The sequence below is a fragment of the Hemitrygon akajei genome, chromosome 9 (genome assembly GCF_048418815.1).
Source record: "Hemitrygon akajei chromosome 9, sHemAka1.3, whole genome shotgun sequence".
Classification (NCBI taxonomy): domain Eukaryota; kingdom Metazoa; phylum Chordata; class Chondrichthyes; order Myliobatiformes; family Dasyatidae; genus Hemitrygon; species Hemitrygon akajei.
In genome coordinates this window covers 80,293,111-80,315,343 of record NC_133132.1, presented here as the reverse complement: position 1 = coordinate 80,315,343, position 22,233 = coordinate 80,293,111, and the positions used below count along the sequence as shown (strand labels likewise).

Sequence of the window (22,233 nt, the reverse complement as noted above, 5' to 3'; positions counted from 1 at the left end):
CCTCAGGTATAGCCAGTTTGAATTAGCCTATTACTGGACACTGCGCCTTCAGTTACCAACAACAATTTCTATTGATGCAGAGTTAGAAAATCTTTTGCCAAAACCAAGGTTTTTGTGAAGTTGTGAAGTATATAAATTTAATCTATTCTAAAAGCTGATTGCTAATCATGGTAAGATTCTTTTTTATTGAAGGCCATATATTCCTGAAAATTCAACTCAGGCCTCCACATATGTGGTATGGTATCAGACATCACTGATGTTGGAGAACATTCAAGGCCCACAAATGGCACAGGATACTCGATTGTACTAGTATGTACAATTACTAGTACTAGTATGTAATGGAAGCCTCAAGACCTCCTTTGACATTAGTTAATAGAGACCTTGCTTACTTGCTCCACTGTTGGATTTAAGAGGCAAACTTTATTTTTTGTTTCAGATTTTTATTACCAGGTTTGTTTTTCTTGGAGTCTGCTCTCACCATACCTCATCCCACCCAACACATTGACAGGCAAACAAAGGCATGTTCAAAGAGTTAGGTATTAGGATCATTTTCAAGAAGAAAGGAAGAAATGTGGAAAGATTTAAAGACATGACACCTGCACCATGACAACTGTAGGCACAACCATCAACTGAGGAACAATGAAACAGAAATGAATGAGAAGTCATGTAAAGGAATACAGATTTCTTAAAGGGTTATAGGGCTGAAGGAGATTACAGAGGGCAAAGATAGATGAATACACATAGGGATTAGATATCAAGGAAGAGATTTTTTTATGATCAAAACATTTTTAACCTGCAGCAAATTATTTTCAGCAAAGCTGAGGTGATAAGACAAGACAAATATGTCAAAATTCTGGATATTCTTGTTTACAGGAAAGAGAATCCTAGAGGCCAGCCAATATACTTCACTAAATTAGTCAACCCTGGAAATAACAAAGGCATGGAAGAGGCTTTCAGAAGGAAATGAGCTGAGAAAGGATTAGAGTTCAGTAATACTTCAGAGGTGAAACCAGGCCCACTTAGCAATGACACCGAGATGTGATCTGATATTCAGTTCACAATCAAGTATGCTACTAAAATGTCACATTTCCATCCTCAGCCAGCCACCAGGAATGAACTGATGTCTGTGATAAAGGAACAACATTAATGTGAGGGTCTGACCAGTCTAGTGTTTAGTTGTGAAAATTCTTGCTCATCTATTATTGGAGAATGAGAATGAGAGGCAGAGTTGAAGTGGGTGGCAACCGGGAGGTCCTGTCTATTGTGATGGACACTGGCGACACTGGGAGCACCGGATGCAATAGATGACTCCAGCAGACTCGCAGGTTAAGTGTTGCCTCACCTGGAAGGACTGTCTGGGGCCTGGAATGGTGGTAAGGGGGGAGGTGTGGGGACAGGTGTAGCATTTGCGCTTGCAGGGTTAAGTGCCAGGTGGGAGTTCTGTGGGGAGGGATGTGTGGACCAGGTAGTCGTGGAGGCTCCGGTGCTCCCGGTGCGGCCTCCTCTACATCGGCAAGACCCGATGCAGATTGGGGGACCGCTTTGTCGAGCACCTACGCTCCATCCGTCACAATAGACAGGACCTCCCGGTTGCCACCCACTTCAACTCTGCTTCTCATTGCCATCTATATATGTCCATACATGGCCTCCTCTACTGCCATGATGAGGCGAAACTCAGGTTGGAGAAGCAACACCTCATCGACTGTCTGGGAAGCCTCCAGCCTGGTGGTATGAACATTGAATTCTCCAATTTCCATTAATTCCCTCCCCCTTCCCCTATCCCAGGTCCCTCTCTGCCTCTCTCCCCTTTCAACTTTCTGCTTCTTTATCTTTACAGTTCTTTCATGCTTATCCCCTCCCCCTCCCCCCTTTATCTTTCCTCTGATTGGTTTTCCACCTGGCGCCTCTAGGCCCTACCCTCTCCCCTATCTCTATTACTGGGCTTCAGCCCTCTCTTCCCCCCCACCCCCCCATTCCTGATGAAGGGTCTCGGCCCGAAACGTTGGCTAGTCTTTTCTCACGGATGCTGCCTGGCCTGCTGAGTTCTTCCAGCGTTGTGTACGTATTCTTTGATCCACAGCATCTGCAGTTGTATTTTTGTATTTTAGTGGCGTATTCAAAGTTGGCAGCTAAAGCACATATTACTTTTAGGAGTTCCATTAATTCAGCTCTCACATAAATAGCTTGAGCAAATAAGCTTACTGGTCTGACAGCTGTGGTGATCTACTTACTCACTGTTGTCCTAATCTTACACTATACCACTGTTTTCATTTATTGGACTGGTTTAATGTATTTCCAAATATTGTACAGTTAACACAAAATAGCAATATGCGATGAATACAAATGAAGACTGCTGCCAAATTTTGCACTAAAATTTAGCTTATTTTGTTGCAATTGTGTTATTTCTTGTAACAATTGTGTATAATTTGTTTTCCTTGTGAATGCTATTTATATGATGCTGCTGCGAATAAGTTTTTCCACTGTAACTGTGAATACGCACTAGTTCATTTGACAATAAATTCAACTTTGACAAAATCTAAATGTTTCCCAAACAACACATTAAATTGGAAAAAAAAATACATGTAGCTACAATTATTGGTACAGTATTTCCTTTTAATAGTTCAATCATCCAAAGTCACTAAAAGGGGTTTGGGCTTCATAAAATACATTTTTAAATGGATTAATTAGTATAGCTCACTTTTTGGAGAATGGCAAGGCAGATTTACACATTGTATACATTCAGAGAAATTAAAATGTAAAACCATTTTCCAAAAAAGAGGGAAGATGATAAATCTGTAATGTCTATCTCAATCAGTTGAAAACCTTTTCAAAAAATTAGCACGGCAAAAAATTGATGTACAGTTGGCCCTCCTTATCCGCGGGGGATTGGTTCTGGGCCCCCCCCCCCCCATGCATACCAAAAATCGCGGATGCTCAAGTCCCTTGTTTAACCTGTCTCAACGTGGTGGTCTTTAGAACCCAGCAGAACCCCGGACCTTATTTAACCTATATCAGTGTGGTGGACTTTAGGACCTGGCGCAACTCTGAATCCACAGGGTTTCTGTTCACGAAAATAATCACGATCAAGACTGAAAATAAAGTGGAAGTAATAAAGTGATCAGAAAGAGGTGAAACACTATCGGTCATTGGAAAAGCGTTAGGCTACAGTCAGTCAACGATCGGAACAATTTTAATGGAGCATTTGGAAGGCCCTACCCCGATGAAAGCTACGATTATTATTAAGCAACGCAGTGGTTTAATTATTGAAATACATATGTTTCTTAAGAATTTTTATATGCATAGAAAGGTAAAATATATACTATATACTAAGACAAACGTTTTACTAACTGAGGCTACATAATACCGGATGTACCTGTCCCGACTTCAAATCCGACTAAAAGACGGACTCAGGAACTGAACTCATTCATAACCCGGGGACTGCCTGTACTTTTAAATCATCTCTAGATTACTTATAATACCTAATACAATGTAAATGCTATGTAAATAGTTGCTATACTGTATTGTTTAGGGGAAAATGACTAGAAGAAATAGTCTGTACATGCTCAAATAACGAGTGCTGGAGAGAGAACTTCCGGGTTTTCCCGATCCGCGGCTGGTTGAATCCATGGATGCCGAACCCGCGGATAAGGAGGGCCGACTGTATAGGTAAAGAAGGGACATCAGGATAAGAATTTAATTAAAGGAAAAGTCATGTCCAACTAATCCAACCAAAGACATAACAGAAAGATTGATTAAACAGTTGTTGTACTTCAGGATTTTCAAAACGCACTCCCAATGTCTTTCACAACAGATTTTAAAAAAAAACCAGAAGTATGTTAAGTGGACAACAGTGATCTGGATATTGGTAAAAGGTCAGACACTGTAAGTAACTGGGATTCTTAAGAGGTTTTGATTAGAAACAATGATGTGTTTCTGTAGAAGTGATGAGTAAATTAACAGTTCTGTAACATGGGCGAGTAAATAGATACATGACACATGCACTTTGAGTGAAACATATGGGGAAGCAGTTTCATCTCATTGGTGCAAAGTGGGTTTTTTAAATAGCAGAGGAGGTTGCTAAGTCACTTAAACATGAAAGATGCTAAGCTTTGTAAATAAAAGCACTAAATATAAAAATACATAATATCTTTGGAATTCTAAGCTTGACCAAGCAAAGCCTTGGAAAAAAGTTTAAAGAAAGTTTACCAAATTAATAGACTGAAGAAACTGCAGTGGTTAAAGTATATCCATCAGCAGTTTCAAAATTCTGAAAGGTTTTGATAGAATAATGAGAAACACTTTCCTCCAATTAGATATTCTATTGAAAGCAACAAAGAAATAAGAGGGGCAATTAGAGAAATCTGTTCAGTAGATTCTCTCCATTAATTTCAGCTTCTATAAATTCTTCATTCGTAATTTGTATTCCATCTTGTGCAAATGACAATAAACTTGACCTCAAATATTATTATGACTTTAAAAAGTTGTGGGCCAAAGTCTGCAGCATATGAAACACACAACTATCAAATTTAGTTTATTATTTCTCTCTTTATTCAAGTTTATCCTATATTCTACTAAACTTTCGATCCTCACCTTAAAAATTTCTTTTTTCCAAATCTCTGACCCTGATTCAACAAAACACATGTAAGGTTATTTCAAAAGCTTCCACTAGGCTGCCTCAGCCACCCCTTTATCCAACTACTTACCCAGACATTAAAAAATTTACCTATAAAGCTATCACCAAATTTACATCCTCACACATTACATGCACTTTCAGCCAAACTCTTCAGCAAATATTCTCACACTATTTGCTTGAATCTTTGTAACTATTATTGGAGTATAAAAGTTGCATTGTTTGCTGTGTAACCAAAACTATGTAGTCTGAGTTTGCTATTTGCTATGCATGTATCCAATTGAATGTAGAAGACAATGGTGTGTTAATGAGAGGCTAGCTAAGAGATGTAGATTAGAACATGATTAAGTCAATAGGTAGAAACAATAGTGGCGGATGTACTTGTGATACGCAACTATAGACCTATTGGATATGCTAATGCAACTAAACCAGGAGATTGCTATAAAAAATGCTATGTACAAGGATCGGTGGGCAATCAGCGACTAGCTCAATGACTGTCTCAGCTTTGATTTACAAATTAAAGTTTAATACTTCTTGAAGAATCTTCTGCATCTCCTGGTCGTTTGTGGGGCACGAGAAACCACGACACTATCAACTTCAATCTTATTGCAAAACCACATTGCTATTAACTCATCTTTCACCTCATGTTTTTCATAATTCATAACCCTGACAATGGCATTTGAATGTATCCTGGCCTTTACTCATGCTTTGAGTTTCTTCAATCAAGTGCCTTTCCTACCTTACTACAATAGGGTCCAAATCTTCAAACATACACCAATGATTTTGATCAGTGTCCTATCCTACCAATTTCCAAAATTACCAAAATATTAATTTATTACTACACCTAGGGTCTGCTTCCAGACATACACAATTTTATTCAGGTATCATCTTTGACAGCTTGACACACTGTACTGTCCAATTACTCAGACAGCCTAAAAATCTAGATTAAGGTGATCTCGAATAACAATTTTAAGACAATTTCTTAAAATACCAAAAATTCTTCTACTTTTACCAGAAACTTTTGCTATAGAGCTGTTTCTTCAAGATGGACCTGAGTATATATAATTTTCATACCAAAGTCTAAACTTCAGTCTACCCATAAAATGTACAATTAACTAAGTTTTTTTAAGAGGTCCTCTACAAATACTTACTTTCAACTCAACTACCGGTACATTACCAATATTACCTGCTAAATACTCCAATAATGTTCCTATCAGCCTTTTAAGTTTAGCCACACAGAAAATGCTCCAAAGATTCATTGTTTAAATTCCATCCTGTATGTATTTCCATTCCCAACTCTCACCAAATTTTTAAGCCAGATTCTCTTGCAATTCTGACATCCTCTGAATACCCATTCCTTCACTGTAAACTCAGTACAGCATCAAAAAACATGATTCTCTGTCCTTTACTAAATACTTCCACTTTGATGCTTCTCCCTGCTCTCAAAAGCCTCCAATAACTTAAAATCATTGATCTAGAGCAGGGGTTCTCAACCCTTTTTTTAATGCCATGGACCCTTACCATTAATCAAGGACTTAACAGACCCTCAGGTTGGGAACCACTGGTCTAGAGTCACTATTCTAACTCTTCATTAACTATTCCCATTTAGAAAAAATATATTAAAAGTTGTATCATTTCTATTATTATTCACTCACGCAATACACAACACATAGATATTCAATCATTACAGATTTCATAGAAACATAGAAAACCTACAGCACAATACAGGCCCTTCAGCCCACAAAGTTGCACTAAACATGTCCCTACGTTAGAAATTACTAGGCTTACCTATACCCTCTATTTTACTAAGCTCCATGTACCTATCTAAAAGTCTCTTAAAAGACCCTATCGTTTCGTGGAAAGGGGCCAGTGAGTGAGAGGGCCAGTGAAGGAGTGGAGCTTTGAGGCTTTGACTCAAGAGGCGAAGGACGAGCTTGCTCCCACAGTTAGGCTTTACAATGCCTCCTGAGATGGTGATGTGCCTCTCATATGATATGTGGCAGTCTTGGGGGATCTCTGCTCTCCCGCAGAGTCACATCTGCCAGAAGTGCATGCGGCTTCATGGAAGACCGTGTAAGGAATCTGGAGCAGCAGCTGGATGACCTTTGTTATGACCTCAGCCCCCTCCTTTGTGAGAATCGCAACAGAGAGAGAGAGAGCCTTACGGTTTGGAATGTGGGCTGGTCGCTCAACAAGACAAAAGCCTTGGACATAGCCATTGTCTTGGGAGACACCTTTGTGGAATAAGGAACTGGCCTACGTGCAGACCCTCAGGGCAATGTGAGATGGGTGATGGGGGAAAGATTGCCTCGCCCCCCCCCTACCCTGATGGACATCTACAACCCTGCCAGTCCAGATAAAAGGTGGGCTGCCGAGGCGGGGCGGGAGACGCACCAAAGCGACGCACTAGACGGAGACCATCACTCATTCCTCTCGTAATAATGGGAAGCTGCTCGGAAGCCACGTGTGATTCGGATCCCCTAGCTAGGGAATCGAGTGGCTAATAACCCCGAAAAGGATTTCGGACTGACAATGAGGAACTCCCATTCTCGATCTCACGCTTTGAGTCCAGAAGGCTGGCAAGTTTATTTTCTCTCTCCAACCCGTGAACACGCAGCGGTCCCTCAAGCGGCAAAAAGCCTCCATGAACTGGCGAGACTTTTATATTTCAATTGGACAAATCGTTTAACCCCTAGACAATGATAGAGCTCATTTTTGATTGATTATTACTACACCTGTGCTTTAGATTGAGTTTTGACGATGTATATGATCTGAATGTTTTGTAGTAACCATACGTTTGTGCCCCTTTATAAATAAAAACGTTTGAAAATAGTAGCACCAGGCTTCAGCGGACCTCTCTATCTTTGCTGGTAAGTCACCCGGTTACTGGGGAACGTAACACCTTCAACTCATAAGGGAGAATGAAGCAGCCATAGATGAGAGCTATAGGGAGGTAGTCACACCTAGGCTTTCGGAACCAGGTCAGAGGGGGGAAAGTGAAAGTGAGTAGACAGGTAGTGCAGAGCATCCCTGTAGCCATTCCCCAGAAATAATAAGTGTACTGACCTGGATATTGTTGGCGGGGATGACCGACCAGGGGTAAGCCATGGTGGCAGGGCCTCCGGCACTGAGTCTGACCCTGTGGTGCAGAAGGGTGGGACGGAGAAGATGAGAGCTGTTGTCATTGGAGACTCTATAGTCAGGGGAGCAGACAGGAGATTTTGTGGACGTGAGAAGGACACCCGCATGGTTTGTTGCCTCCAGTGCTACGTGATAGTGATGGTAAGAATTGGAGGAGATGGCAGTTGAAGGCGTGGCTGAGGAGTTGGTGCAGGGGTCAGGGTTTTAGATTTTTGGATCATTGGGATCTCTTCTGGGGAAGGTGGGACCTGTACAGATTGGATGGATTGCACCTGAACTCAAGGGGGAGCAATATCCTTGCAGGTAGGTTTGCTAGCATGGTTCGGAAGGGTTTAAACTAATTTGCAAGGGGATGGGACCTGAAGCGATAGAGAAATGGAAGCAGTGCAAGGAGTAAAGGCAGATCTAACATATAGAGAGGCTTTGAGGAAAGAGAAGCAGAATAAAGGGTGTAACGGTAGTAAGGTAGAAGGGCTAAAGTACATGTACTTCAATGCAAGAAGCATCAGGAACAAAGATGATGAACTGAGAGCTTGGATACATACATGGAATTATGATGTAGTGGCCATTACAAAGACTTGGCAGGCACCAGGGTGGGAATGGATTCTCAATATTCCTGGATTTCAGTCCTTTAAAAGGGGTGGGGGGGGAAGGGGAGGAGGGGTGGCATTACTGGTCAGGGATACTATTACAGCTACAGAAAGGGTGGATAATGTAGCAGGATCCTCTTTTGAGTCATATGGGTGGAAATCAGGAACAGGAAGGGAACAGTTACCCTATTGGGAGTATTCTATAGGCCCCCTGTTAGCAGCAGAGATACCAAGAAGCAGATTGGGAGGCAGATTTTGGAAAGGTGGAAAAATAACAGGGTTGTTATCATGGGTGACATTAACTTCCCTAATATTGATTGGCACCTGATTAGTTCCAATGGTTTAGATGGGGCAAAGTTTATGTGTGTCCAGGACAGATTCCTGTCACAGAATGTTGACAGGCTGACTGGGGGAATGACATACTGGATCTAGTATTAGGTAACAAACCGGGTCAGGTCACAGATCTGTCAGTGGGTGAGCATCTGGGGGACAGTGACCACCGCTCCCTGGCCTTTAGCATTATCATGGAAAAGAATAGAGTCAAAGAGGACAGGAACATTTTTAATCAGGGAAGGGCAAATTATGAGGCTATAAGGCTAGAACTTGCAGGTGTGAATTGGGATGATGTTTTTGCAGGGAAATGTACTACGGGCACGTGGTCAATGTTTAGGGATCTCTTGCAGGATGTTAGGGATAAATTTGTCCCGGTGAGGAAGATAAAGAATGGTAGGGTGAAGGAACCATGGGTGACAAGTGAGGTGGAAAATCTAGTCAGGTGGAAGGCGGCAGCGTACATTAGGTTTGGGAAGCAAGGGTCAGATGGGTCTCTTGAGGAATATAGGGTAGCAAGAAGGGAGCTTAAGAAGGGGCTGAGGAGAGCAAGAAGGGGGCATGAGAAGGCCTTGGTGAATAAAGGAAAACCTCAAAGCATTCTTCAATTATATGAAGAACAAAAGAATGACAGGAGTGAAGGTAGGACTGATTAGAGATAAAGGTGGGAAGATGTGCCTGGAGGCTGTGGAAGTGAGCGAAGTCCTCAATGAATACTTCTCTTCAGTATTCACCGATGAGAGGGAACTTGATGATGGTGAGGACAATATGGGTGAGGTTGATGTTCTGGAGCATGTTGATATTAAGGGAGAGGAGGTGTTGGAGTTGTTAAAATACATTAGGACGGATAAGTCCCCGGGGCCTGACGGAATATTCACCAGGCTGCTCCACGAGGCAAGGGAAGAGATTGCTGAGCCTCTGGCTAGGATCTTTATGTCTTCATTGTCCACCGGAATGGTACCGGAGGATTGGAGGGAGGCAAATGTTGTCCCTTGTTCAAAAAAGGTAGTAGGGATAGTCCGGGTAATTATAGACCAGTGAGCCTTACATCTGTGGTGGGAAAGCTGTTGGAAAAGATTCTTAGAGATAGGATCTATGGGCATTTAGAGAATCATGTTCTGATCAGGGACAGTCAGCATGGCTTTGTGAAGGGCAGATCGTGCCTAACAAGCCTGATTGAGTTCTTTGAGGAGGTGACCAGGCATATAGATGAGGGTACTGATCAACATGGATTTTAGTAAGGCATGTGACAAGGTTCCACACGATAGGCTTATTCAGGAAGTCAGAAGGCATGGGATCCAGGGAAGGTTGGGCACGTAGATTCAGAATTGGCTTGTCTGCAGAAAGCAGAAGGTTGTGGTGGAGGGAGTACATTCGGATTGGAGGATTGTGACTAGTGGTGTCCCACAAGGATTGGTTCTGGGACCTCTAATTTTTGTGATTTTTATTAATGACCGGGATAGGAGGTAGAAGTGTGGGTTAGCAAGCTTGCAGACGACACAAAGGTTGCTGGTGTCGTGGATAGTATTGAGGATTGTTCGAAGATTGCAGAGAGACATTGATAGAATGCAGAAGTGGGCTGAGAAGTGGCAGATGGAGTTCAACCCGGAGAAGTGTGAGGTGGTACACTTTGGAAGGACAAACTCCAAGGCAGAGTACAAAGTAAATGGCAGGATACTTGAGAGTGTGGAGGAGCAGAGGGATCTGGGGGTACATATCCACAGATCCCTGAAAGTTGTTTCACAGGTAGACAAGGTAGTTAAGAAAGCTCATGGGGTGTTAGCTTTCATAAGTTAAGGGATAGAGTTTAAGAGTCGTGAGATAATGATGCAGCTCTATAAAACTCTGGTTAGGCCACACTTGGAGTACTGTGTCCAGTTCTGGTCGCCTCACTATAGGAAGGATGTGGAAGCTTTGGAAAAGGGTACTGAGGAGATTTACCAGGATGCTGCCTGGTTTAGAGGGTATGCATTATGATCAGAGATTAAGGGAGCTAGGTCTTTACTCTTTGGAGAGAAGAAGGATGAGAGGAGACATGATAGAGGTATATAAGATATTAAGACGAATAGATAGAGTGGACAGCCAGTGCCTCTTCCCCAGGGCACCACTGCTCAATACAATAGGACATGGCTTTAAGATAAGGGGTGGGAAGTTCAAGGGGGATATTAGAGGAAGGTTTATTACTCAGAGAGTGGTGGGTACGTGGAATGCGCTGCCTGAGTCAATGGTGGAGGCAGATACACTAGTGAAATTTAAGAGACTAAAAGACAGGTATATGGGGTTATATGAGAGGTAGGGTTTAAGGGTCGGCACAATACTGTGGGGCCAAAGGGCCTGTACTGTGCTGTACTATTCTATGTTCTATGTATCTGCCTCCACCATCGTTGCCGGCAGCCCATTCCACACACTCACCACTCTCTGAGTAAAAAACTTACCCCTGACATCTCCTCTGTACCTACTCCCCAGCACCTTAAAACCTGTGTCCTCTTCTGGCAACCATTTCAGCCCTGGGAAAAAGCCTTTGACTATCCACACGATCAACACCTCTCATCACCTTATACACCTTTATCAGGTCACCTCTCATCCTCTGTCACTCCAAGAAGAAAAGGCCGCGTTCACTCAACCTATTCTCATAAGGCGTGCTCCCCAATCCAGGCAACATCCTTGTAAATCTCCTCTGCACCCTTTCTATGCCTTCCACATCCTTCCTGTAGTGAGGCGACCAGAACTGAGCACAGTACTCTAAGTGGGGTCTGACCAGGGTCCTATATAACTGCAATATTACCTCTCGGCTCCTAAATTCAATTCCACGATTGATGGAGGCAAATATACCAAATGCCTTCTTAATCAATTTGTGCCGCTGCTTTGAGTGTCCTATGGACTCGGACCCCTAGATCCCTCTGATCCTCCAAACTGTTAAGAGTCTTACCATTAATAATATATTCTGCCATCATATTTGACCTACCAAAATGAACCACTTCACACTTATCTGGGTTGAACTTCATCTACCACTTCTCTGTCCAGTTTTGCATCTTATCAATGTCCCACCGTAACCTCTGTCAGCCCTCCACACTATCCACAACACCCCCACCCTTTGTGTCATCAGCAAACTTACTAACCCATCCCTCCACTTCCTCATCCAGGTCATTTATAAAAATCACAAAGAGTAAGGGTCCAAGAGCAGATCCCTGAGGCACACCACTGGTGACCAACCTCCATACAGAATATGACCTGTCTACAATCGCTCTTTGCCTTCTGTGGGCAAGCCAGTTCTACATCCACAAAGCAATGTCCCTTGGATCCCATGCCTCCTTACTTTCTCAATAAGCCTTGCATGGGGTACCTTATGAAATACCTTGCTGAAATCCATATACATAACAAGTACTGCTCTTCCTTCATCAATGTGTTTAGTCATATCCTCAAAAAATTCAATCAGGCTCGTAAGGAACGACCTGCTCTTGACAAAGCCATACCAACTACTTCTAATCATTTTATACCTCTCCAAATGTTCATAAATCCTGCCTCTCAGGATCTTCTCCATCAACTTACCAACTACGGAGGTAAGACTCACTGGTCTATAATTTCCTGGGCTATCTCTATTCCCTTTCTTAATAAAGGAACAACATCCGCAACCTTCCAATCCTCTGGAACCTCTCCCGTCCCCATTGATGATGCAAAGAGCATCACCAGAGGCTCAGCAATCTCCTCCCTCGCCTCCCACAGTAGCCTGGGGTACATCTCATCCAGTCCCAGCGACTTACCCAACTTGATGCTTTCTGAAAGCTCCAGCACATTCTCTTTCTTAATGTCTATAAGCTCAAGCTTTTCAGTCAGCTGCAAGTCAGCACTACAATCACCAAGATCCTTTTCCACAGTGAATACTGAAGTATTCATTAAATACTACTGCTATTTCCTCTGGTTCCATACACACTTTCCCACTGACACACTTCATAGGTCCTATTCTTTCACATTTTATCCTCTTGCTCTTCACATACTTGTAGAATGCCTTGGTGTTTTCCTTAATCTTGCCCGCCAAGGCCTTCTCATGGCCCCTTCTGGCTCTCCTAATTTCCTTCTAAAGCTGCTTCCTATTAGCCTTATAATCTTCTAGATCTCTAACATCACCTAGCTCTCTGAACCTTTTGTAAGCTGTTCTTTTCTTTTTGACCAGATTTATTACAGCCTTTATATACCACAGTTCCTGTACCCTCCCATAACTTCTGTCTCATTGGAACGTACCTATAAAGAACTCCACACAAATATCCCCTGAATATTTGCCACATTTCTTCCGTACTTTTCCCTGAGAACATCTGTTTCCAATTTAAGCCTCCAATATCCTGCCTGATAGCCTCATAATTCCCCCTTACTCCAATTAAACGCTTTCCTAACTTGTCTGTTCCTATCTCTCACCAATGCTATTGTAAAGGAGACAGAATTATGATCACTATCTCCACAATGCTCTCCCACTGAGAGCTCTGACACCTGACCAGGTCCATTTCCCAATACCAAATCAAGTACAGCCTCTCCTCTTGTAGGCTTATCTACATATTGTATCAAGAAACCTTCCTGAACATACCTAACAAACTCCACCCCATCTAAACCCCTTGCTCTTGGGACATGCCAATCAATATTTGGGAAATTAAAATCTCTCATCACGACAACTCTGTTATTATTACAGCTTTCCAGGATCTGTTTCCCTATCTGCTCCTTGATATTACAGTTACTATTGGGCGGCCTATAAAAAGTACCCAGTAAATTTATTGACCCCTTCCTGTTCCTTACCTCCACCCACAGAGATGCTGCAGACAATCCTTCCATGGCATCCACCTTTTCTGCAGCCGTGACACTACCTCTGATCAACAGTGCAATGCCCCCACCTTTTTTGCCTCCCTCCCTGTCCTTTCTGAAACATCTAAAACCCGGCACTTGAAGTAACCATTCCTGTCCCTGAGCCATCCAAATCTCTGTTATGGGCATCACATCAAATTTCCAAGTACTGATCCACGCTCTAAGCTCATCCGCTTTGTTCACAACACTCCTTGTGTTAAAATAGACACATCTCAAGCCTTCGGTCTGAGCATACCCCTTCTCTATCACCTGCTAATCCTCACTCTCCATTGTCTACAAGCTTTCTCTATTTGTGAGCCATCCTCCTCTTCCCCAGTCTCTTCAGTTCAGTTCCCACCTCCCAACAATTCTAGTTTAAACTCTTCCCCAGTAGCCTTCGCAAACCTCCCCACCAGGATATTGGTCCCCCTGCAATTCAAGTGCAACCAGTCCTTTTTGTACAGGTCACACCTGCCCCCAAAGAGGTCCCAATGATCCAGAAATCTGAATCCCTGCCTCCTGATCCAATCCCTCAGCCACGCATTTATCCTCCACCTCATTCTATTCCTATTCTCGCTGTTGCGTGGCACAGGCAGTAATCCCGAGATTACTACCTTTGCGGTCCTGCTTCTCAGCTTCCTTCCTAACTCCCTGTAGTCTGTTTTCAGGACCTCTTCCTTTTTCCTACCTATGTCATTGATACCAATATGTACCACAACCTCTAGCAGTTCTCCCTCCCACCACAGGATATCTTGGACGTGATCCGAAACATCCCGGACCCTGGCACCTGGGAGGCAAACTACCATCCGAGTTTCTTTCTTGCATCCACAGAATCACCTGTCTGACCCCCTAACTATAGAGTCCCCTATCACTACTGCCTTCCTCTTCCCTTCCCTACCCTTCTGAGCCACAGGGCCAGACTCTGTGCCAGAGGCATGGCCACTGCCACTTCCCCCAGGTCAGCTGTCCCCCTCCAACAGTACTCAAACAGGAGTACTTATCGTCAAGGGATACAGCCACAGGGTACTCTCTAGTACCTGACTTTTCCTCTTCCCCCTGCTGACTGTGACCCACTTGTCTGTCTCCCGTGGCCCCGGTGTGACAACTTGCCTATAACTCCTTTCTATCACTTCCTCACTTTCCCTGACCAGGCGAAGGTCATCGACCTGCATCTCCAGTTCCCGAACTCGGTCCCTCAGGAGCTGCAGCTCAACACACCAGGTGCAGATATGGCCGTCCAGGAGGCTGGGAGACTCCAGGACCTCCCACATCTGACACGAAGCACAGAAAACTGGCCTCACATACATACTTCCTCCTTTTCGCAATTAACACAGTTAAACCTACCTTGCCTCGTCTTGTTAGCGCCTAAGCCTGTTGAGCCAAAGCCCTACCACTTTGCTGCCTCTCACTCCACTGCCTGCTCCAAATGCTGCCCACTGGATAGGGCAGTCTTTTTAAACCTTTCGCATGTTACTGGCTAATGTCACGCGCCTGCGCAGTCTTGCAAAAACTAAAATCGCATCCCTTGGCAAGTATAGATTACTGCCTTGAAATCCATTTCAAAGGTACGGTCATGTCCTTGTATTAATATCTTGCCTCTGAACAGTAGCAGGGTAAAACATGTTCATGTGTCCTATGGTCTTAGGCTGATATGGTTGGATAGCAATTTAGCACCACAGTTCAGACATAAACCTCTGAGCAAAACGTTTAAAGAAAGATTGGAACGAAATAAAAATATTATCCAAACCAGTCAGCATGGACACAAAAACAATGAATTAATACAAACATATCCTTAGTGCAAACACCATAGTAATCCAAAAATACCATGGACAGAATATAAATACCTGCAATGGTGAGGCTCCATCGATAGAATTCCAGGGAATCATTAATGAGATGTACAACTGCATCCATGATTTCACAGAAGAATATTTACCCCAACAATCTATGAAAAAATAAAAGTACAATTTTGGTTCACAAATTCAGCTAGTTAAATCCTTTATAATTTGCCTAACATTAGATACTGGATATATGGACAACCTACAGTTTGTAGGATTTCAATACAACTTTTTCTACCACTCTTTCTTGAAGGAGTTCCAAATGCCTTTTTGGCCAAACTTTAAGCCAATCCTCCTTGTATTGTTATCTTTAGCTTGCTGCTAGTTTCACTGATAGACTGCTGAGTGAATATTTGTGATGGTTACCTTAATTCAAAGGCACAAGGGCTTGAAATTTAACCCACATTAGAAGATACAAGCTGAAAGGTCAATGCATGCAGCAAAACTGAGTACTATTTCTAGCTCAAGGCAAAGTGCACTGCTGAATGGCCATTAAACACATTCCTTCCCACAAAGAGCATGAAAATGGCATCTAGATTAGGAGAGGGGATTTAATTACAGACGGTCAGAATGTTGTCAATGTTTGAAGTTTGAGAGATAATGTGGATTGATGGGTTAGGTTACAGGTCAGCAAGTAACTAAATTTTAAAATCTATGCAAAGATGAGAAAATCTGCAGATGCTGGAAATCCAAACTACACACACAAAATGCTGCAGGAACTCAGCAGGCAAGGCAGCATCTTTGGAAATGAGTAAACTCTATGTCTGGCCTGATGAGTTCCTTCAGCATTTTGTGTATCTATGCAAAACTGTGTTTGACTGCCAAGCTGTTCCAGGTATGTTTCAATATGCTTGTTGTTAGTAAATTAATCTGGTTTCCTGGGCAATGATCTAAGGAATCAATTTACTGGCTGCTCAAAGTGAGAAGGTCAATGAGTGAAATGTAGCTGATGTGATATATGGACTTCCAAAGCGCATTTTATAAGTGTTAAATATTAGGATTATCATCAAAAACATAAGAAGCAGGAATAGAAATATGCCAAATAGCTCAAGTCCTTTCTGCTTTTCATTGGGACAGTGACTAATCCAACCTTATCCTCAACATTTCTTTCCTATCTCTCCATACACCATGAGTCCTTTGTAGTAAAGTATCCATCAATCTTCACCTTATACGTCTTCAATAATTGTCTCCACAACTCTTGAGTACAGAATTACAAAGAATCATATCTACTGGTGAAAAAAAATCATGCCCAAATTAGGCAAACACTTATTTTTAAACTATGCCCCTAGATTTGGATAACCCCAACAGGGGGAATTGGCTTTTTAACACCCATCCTATCAATCCCCATAAAATCTTTTCTGATTTTTTTGTACTATAATGAGATTAAAACCAACTTGCTCAACATTTCACCAATCATCTACCCTTTCATCTCAGCAAATGATTTATTGAACCTTCTCTATCCTCTTTCAATGCACACATATTCTTCCCTAAATATAGTGATCACCATCATATGCCATGCCAGGAGTGGTCTCACCAGAACCTTGCTTCAAAAGTACCCTACTTTCTCTCACATAGATCTTACAATAAATGGCACCATTCCATTGGCCTTCCTAATAATTTTCTGTTTCATATACTATGAATCCCAAATTGCTTTGTATCCCAATACTTTTTAATCTTATTCTATTCCTATTTTCCAACTTTTTACCCACTCACCTAGCCTGTCTATATCATTTTGCAGGTTTGTTGTGTTACCTTTGGAACTTGTTAACCCATCTATTTTTCTATCATCTTCAAATTTGACTATAGTACACCTGGTCTCATCCCCCAAGTCATCAATATAGATTGCAAATTATTGAGGTCATCTTATCAATTCCTGTGACAACCTAGTTGTTACTGATTGCCAATCTATAAATTACTGATTTATTCCCATTATTTTCTGTTAATTATTGATGCTAATAAATTATTGCAAGATTGAAGACAATGGATTAAAAGGGGCTGTAGTTGTATAGCTAGAAAATCGACTAACAAGAACACAGTGTGGAATGGTGAAACAAAATTAAAAGACTGCTGGAATTAAAATTAAAAGTGGTGGAAAACTGAAAATTTTGGATAGTCTCGACAAATCATACAGCTTCTGTGGAAGGAAAACAGGATTAATGCTGCAAGTTGAAGACCTTTCATTAGAACTGACAAAAACAAAGATATTTTAAGTTGCAGAGGTGGGGTACAGATGAATTGGACAAAGAGCGTGTCTCTGATTCAATGTGGCCATGGAGCTAAATCGATGGGTTAATAGGACAGATAGAGAAAATGAATGAAAGCAATAAAATGCAGACAGTGAGTAAGAAAACAAAGACATTTCTAATCTGTGAAATGCAGGGCTATGGCATATTCCCAGCAGGTCTGGCTGTGCTAACGGAGAGCAAAGAACTGAGCTACCTGAAGCTGTACAATTCAATAGTTTCTAAAAGTTAAGGGTATTTTTCAGAAAAATGAACAATGGAGATTGCCAAGGACCACTGTTTTCTGAATATATATTGTTTTAGATGTACAGGACAATTCTTCAAATATTCAGGTGCGATGAAAACTGGAATTGCAATGAATTGCAAGGAGAATAACAATAAGGACTAATTTCAAAAAAATAAACTGTAGATATATTGGCAGTATGGGCAAATTAATGGCAGATAAAATTCAACACAAAGAAATAGGCAATGTTACATTTTTTGCCAGAAGAATGAAATGCAATTGAAACTAGAATGCTAAAAATGGTATAAGATCAGAAAACTGGGGTATACATGTACAGCATTTTGAAAGTAGGATAGATTGAAAGTAAATAAAAATACAAAAGATATCCTAAGCTTTGCAAATAATGGCAGAGTGAGGAAAACAATGTAAAACTTTAAAAAACACTAGTTCAAACAAAACTGCAGTAAGATTCAGATTCAGTTTATTGTCATTTAGAAACCACAAATGCAATGCAGTTAAAAAATGAGACAACGTTCCTCCAGAATGATATCACAAAAGCATATGACAAAACAGACTACACCAGAAAATCCACATAACGTTTGGCAGTCCCCAATGCAGAGTCCGGAGAGGCTGCTGCGTATTAATATCGCGCTACCATCTTAGCGCATTCCCCGGAAAGGAGCTCCAATCCCACCAGACAAAACAAGACCAAAAACTAAAGCTCTAAGACCTGCACAAAACCACATAGTTACAACATATAGTTACAACAGTGCAAACAATAGCATAATTGATTAAAAAAAAAAGACCATGGGCACAGTAAAAATAGTCCAAAGATGTTAAAAGACTATAAGTTCAAAAGAAATCACCACACAGTTTCCACAAGTCCCCAGGGTCCCAATAGACTCGTCATCCCACGCAGGCGGCTGAAGGGAATACCCCCGCTATGGACTTCCACAGCGCCACCTGACTCAGCCGTGCAGACGCAGCACACAATGAAAGCTCAGTCGAACCCAGCCTCGCAGACACAGCACACAGTGCACTGCAGTGGACTCCGTCGAACCTCCGAGCCTCCAACCATCCCCTCCGGCACAGCTTCTCTGAGCAACATCTTCTGCCGAGCATATTAAGACGCCCCCGCCAACGGCCGTCGGTAACGTGACCCCGAGGACTGGGGGCCTGTTCTTCCCAGCAGAGTCCCAGACCTCACAGCAGCAGCAGCAATGAAGAAGGTCTTCCTGGAGATTTCCAGATGTTCCTCCGTGCTCCCACGTCCGTTTTTCATCCGATTATGACTGCGCTCGGCACCCCGCTTCACAAATAACAGATAATCAGCTCTGGAGTGGCCACTGCAAGCTTCGTCGCGCTGCCATCTTGGATAAAGATGTGGGCATACTTTAGGAAAAATATGAAGACTCTGGGGAGGGTCTAGAATAGATTTACTAAAATGATGCCAGAAATAAGGAACTTTATTATTTGGATGGACTAGAAAAACTAAGATTGTTCTCCTTAAAACAACCAAGTTTGCATGGAAACTTGATAGAAAGTATTTAAAATAAGTGGGATAGAAATGTTTCTATTGACAGAAAGGCCAAGAAAAAGGAGATACATAATGAAAACAATTGACAAACAAACAAAAAAGTGTCTTTTTTTTAATGACAGTACTATCATTTATTCAGTATCTGGAATTGTCATGCAACCAGCAAAAATCACAGACTCAGAATCAGGTTTATTATCATCGGCATGTGACGTGAAATTTGTTAAATTAACAGCAGCTGTTCAATGCAATACATAATCTAGCAGAGAAAAATAAATAAATAAAACAATAATAATAAACAAGTAAATCAATTGCATATATTGAATAGATTAAAAATGTGCAAAAACAGAAATACTGTATATTAAAAAAAGTGAGGTAGAGTCCAAAGATTCAATGTCCATTTAGGAATCAGATGGTGGAAGGGAAGAAGCTGTTCCTGAATCACTGCGTGTGTGTCTTCAGGCTTCTGTACCTCCTACCTGATGGTAACAGTGAGAAAAGGGCATGCCCTGGGTGCTGGAGATCCTTAATAAAGGATGCCTTTCTGAGACACCACTCCCTAAAGATATCCTAGGTACTTTGCAGGCTAGTACCCAAGATGGAGCTGACTAGATTTACAACCTTCTGCAACTTCTTCTGGTCCTGTGCAGTAGCCCCTCCGTACCAGATAGTGATGCAGCCTGTCAGAATGCTCTCCATGGTACAATTATAGAAGTTTCTGAGTGTACTTGTTGACATGCCAAATCTCTTCAAACTCCTAATAAAGTATAGCTGCTGTCCTGCCTTCTTTATAACTACATCAATATGTTGGGACCAGGTTAGTTCCTCAGAGATCTTGATAACCAGGAACTTGAAGCTGCTCACTCTCTCCACTTCTGATCCCTCTAAGAGGATTGATATGTGTTCCTTTGTCTTGCTCTTCCTAAAGTCCACAATCAGCTCTTTTGTCTTACTGATGTTGAGTGCCAGGTTGTTGCTGTGGTACCACTCCACTAGTTGGCATATCTCACTTCTGTATGCCCTCTCATCACCACCTGAGATTCTACCAATAATGGTTGTATTGTCAGCAACTTTACAGATGGTATTTGAGCTATGCCTATCCACTTATTTTGTTTTTGTGAAGATGAGCTTAAATGGAGAAATTTATTTGGAATATATTTTTAATTTATTTATTTTTGTACATAGGGCATTGCAGTTTTAGGATGATTACCAGCAAAATCTTTGAAGATCAGGTACTTTCATTTGATTTATTTCTGCTGTATTTTATATTAATGTGGTTTAGTTTTAAAATACAACAGAATTAGTGTAAAACATTGTTATTTAAAAGGATAAGGAGATGACATATAAATTGCTTATTTAAAGGATTGTGCTAAGAATACACATGTCATATACAGTACTTCTGAGCAATTTTCAAGCAACCAGCAAAATCGTTCACACACCATGGATATTAGTCATATGTAGCAAGTGAGTAAATTCTTGAATGCATGAGATGGAGGCAGATTCACTTGTGGAATTCTAAATGGATTGGAACAATATGTAGGGTATGAGCACCAGCTTGATTGCTCTCAATGAGTTTGTAGGGTATGGGGACCAGTGTAGACTTGAAGGGCCAAATGCCTCTTCAGTGTTGTAATCATTGTCGTCTGCCCATTATGATTTGGTTTCTCAATCTGTAATTCTATGATTTAAAGTTACAGCCATGATATCAGGCCATTCAACTTCTGACATTTTCAATTTAGTATTCTAGTTATAGATCTCTGAGGATCTAACCCAGTTCCAACATATCAATGCAACAATAAAGAAGGCAAGAGAGCAGCTATATTTCATTTAGGGAGATTTGGTTTGTCACCTAAAACATTCGAAAACCTCTAGATATACTGTGGAGACCCATCCTTCTCCAAAATTATCATAAAATTTATGCATTATGATTACTAGATACGTTGCAAAAACTTCTATCCTGTATCATTCCCTTATTGGAGGATCTAGTACTGCACTCCCTCTATTGGACCTCTGTATATTCATTACAGAAATGCTCATGAACACATTCGACAAATGTTATCCCACACAGCCCCTTTACAGTATGTTAGTCCCAGCCAATGTAGAAAGTCACCTACTATAACAACCTTATTTCTTGCAACAGTCTGTGATCTCACTACAAATTTGCTCCTCTAAATCCCATATTGATGAGGCTTCAAGGGCTGATGAACCCACTCCTGTTTATGTTCTTTCTTGAAAGACATTAGTCGACTTGTAAAGCCTTTGTGATGATCAGATAGGAGGAGTTCCTCCATATAACCATGAAACTAAGACTGTAATAATGATGTTAATCTAACTGATCCATAGTTTCCTGCTGTTTCTCTCCGGTCTTGAATTGTGGTTTTTGAATCCTCTGCCATCTCTCTGGGAATTTCGGAAGACGACTAACAACACATACATCCTCTTGGATACACCTTTTAAGACTCCAGGATGCCTGCATCCTATACACTTGTGTGGTTTTAATCCCAATAGCTTGCTAGCACTTTCATGAGTTTCATGCAAAAACCATTTAATAATGTTAATAAGACAAGATAACTTTATTGGAATGAATATAAGTTTTACAAGCTCTCCCCAACCAACCACCTCATTTAACAGATTTTTACCATGAAACTGCAACTGCCCATGAGATGTTGAAAAATTCACACAAATATTGTTGAATGCAAAATAGCAATGTACTTAAACTTGTAATTTCTTTCCTGATTCATGCATGAAAGTCATCTACATTTCAAGAGGGGAGAAAGAGTGCATAGGTGGGTGGGGTGTGCACTGGTGGCGATATGTTTCATTTATTCATTGTTGTTTCAAAACATTATTCCTCTGATTCCAAACAACAAAGGGAAATGC

The 22,233-nt window shown here is 41.5% G+C and overlaps 2 protein-coding genes across 2 annotated transcripts in view; both read right to left on the bottom strand.

Moving 5' to 3' along the window:
* The window catches only part of LOC140733296 (SH3 domain-binding glutamic acid-rich-like protein 3), a 234,651-nt gene that overhangs the window by 87,997 nt on the left and 124,421 nt on the right, over window positions 1–22,233 (bottom strand). The window lies entirely within an intron of this gene.
* Window positions 1–22,233, bottom strand: part of elovl4a (ELOVL fatty acid elongase 4a) — a 62,176-nt gene that overhangs the window by 36,329 nt on the left and 3,614 nt on the right. Inside the window, exon 2 of the mRNA XM_073056427.1 lies at window positions 15,363–15,460. Coding sequence (XP_072912528.1) covers window positions 15,363–15,429 — 67 coding nt within the window. The 5' untranslated portion in view covers window positions 15,430–15,460. The remainder of the gene's footprint in view (window positions 1–15,362; window positions 15,461–22,233) is intronic.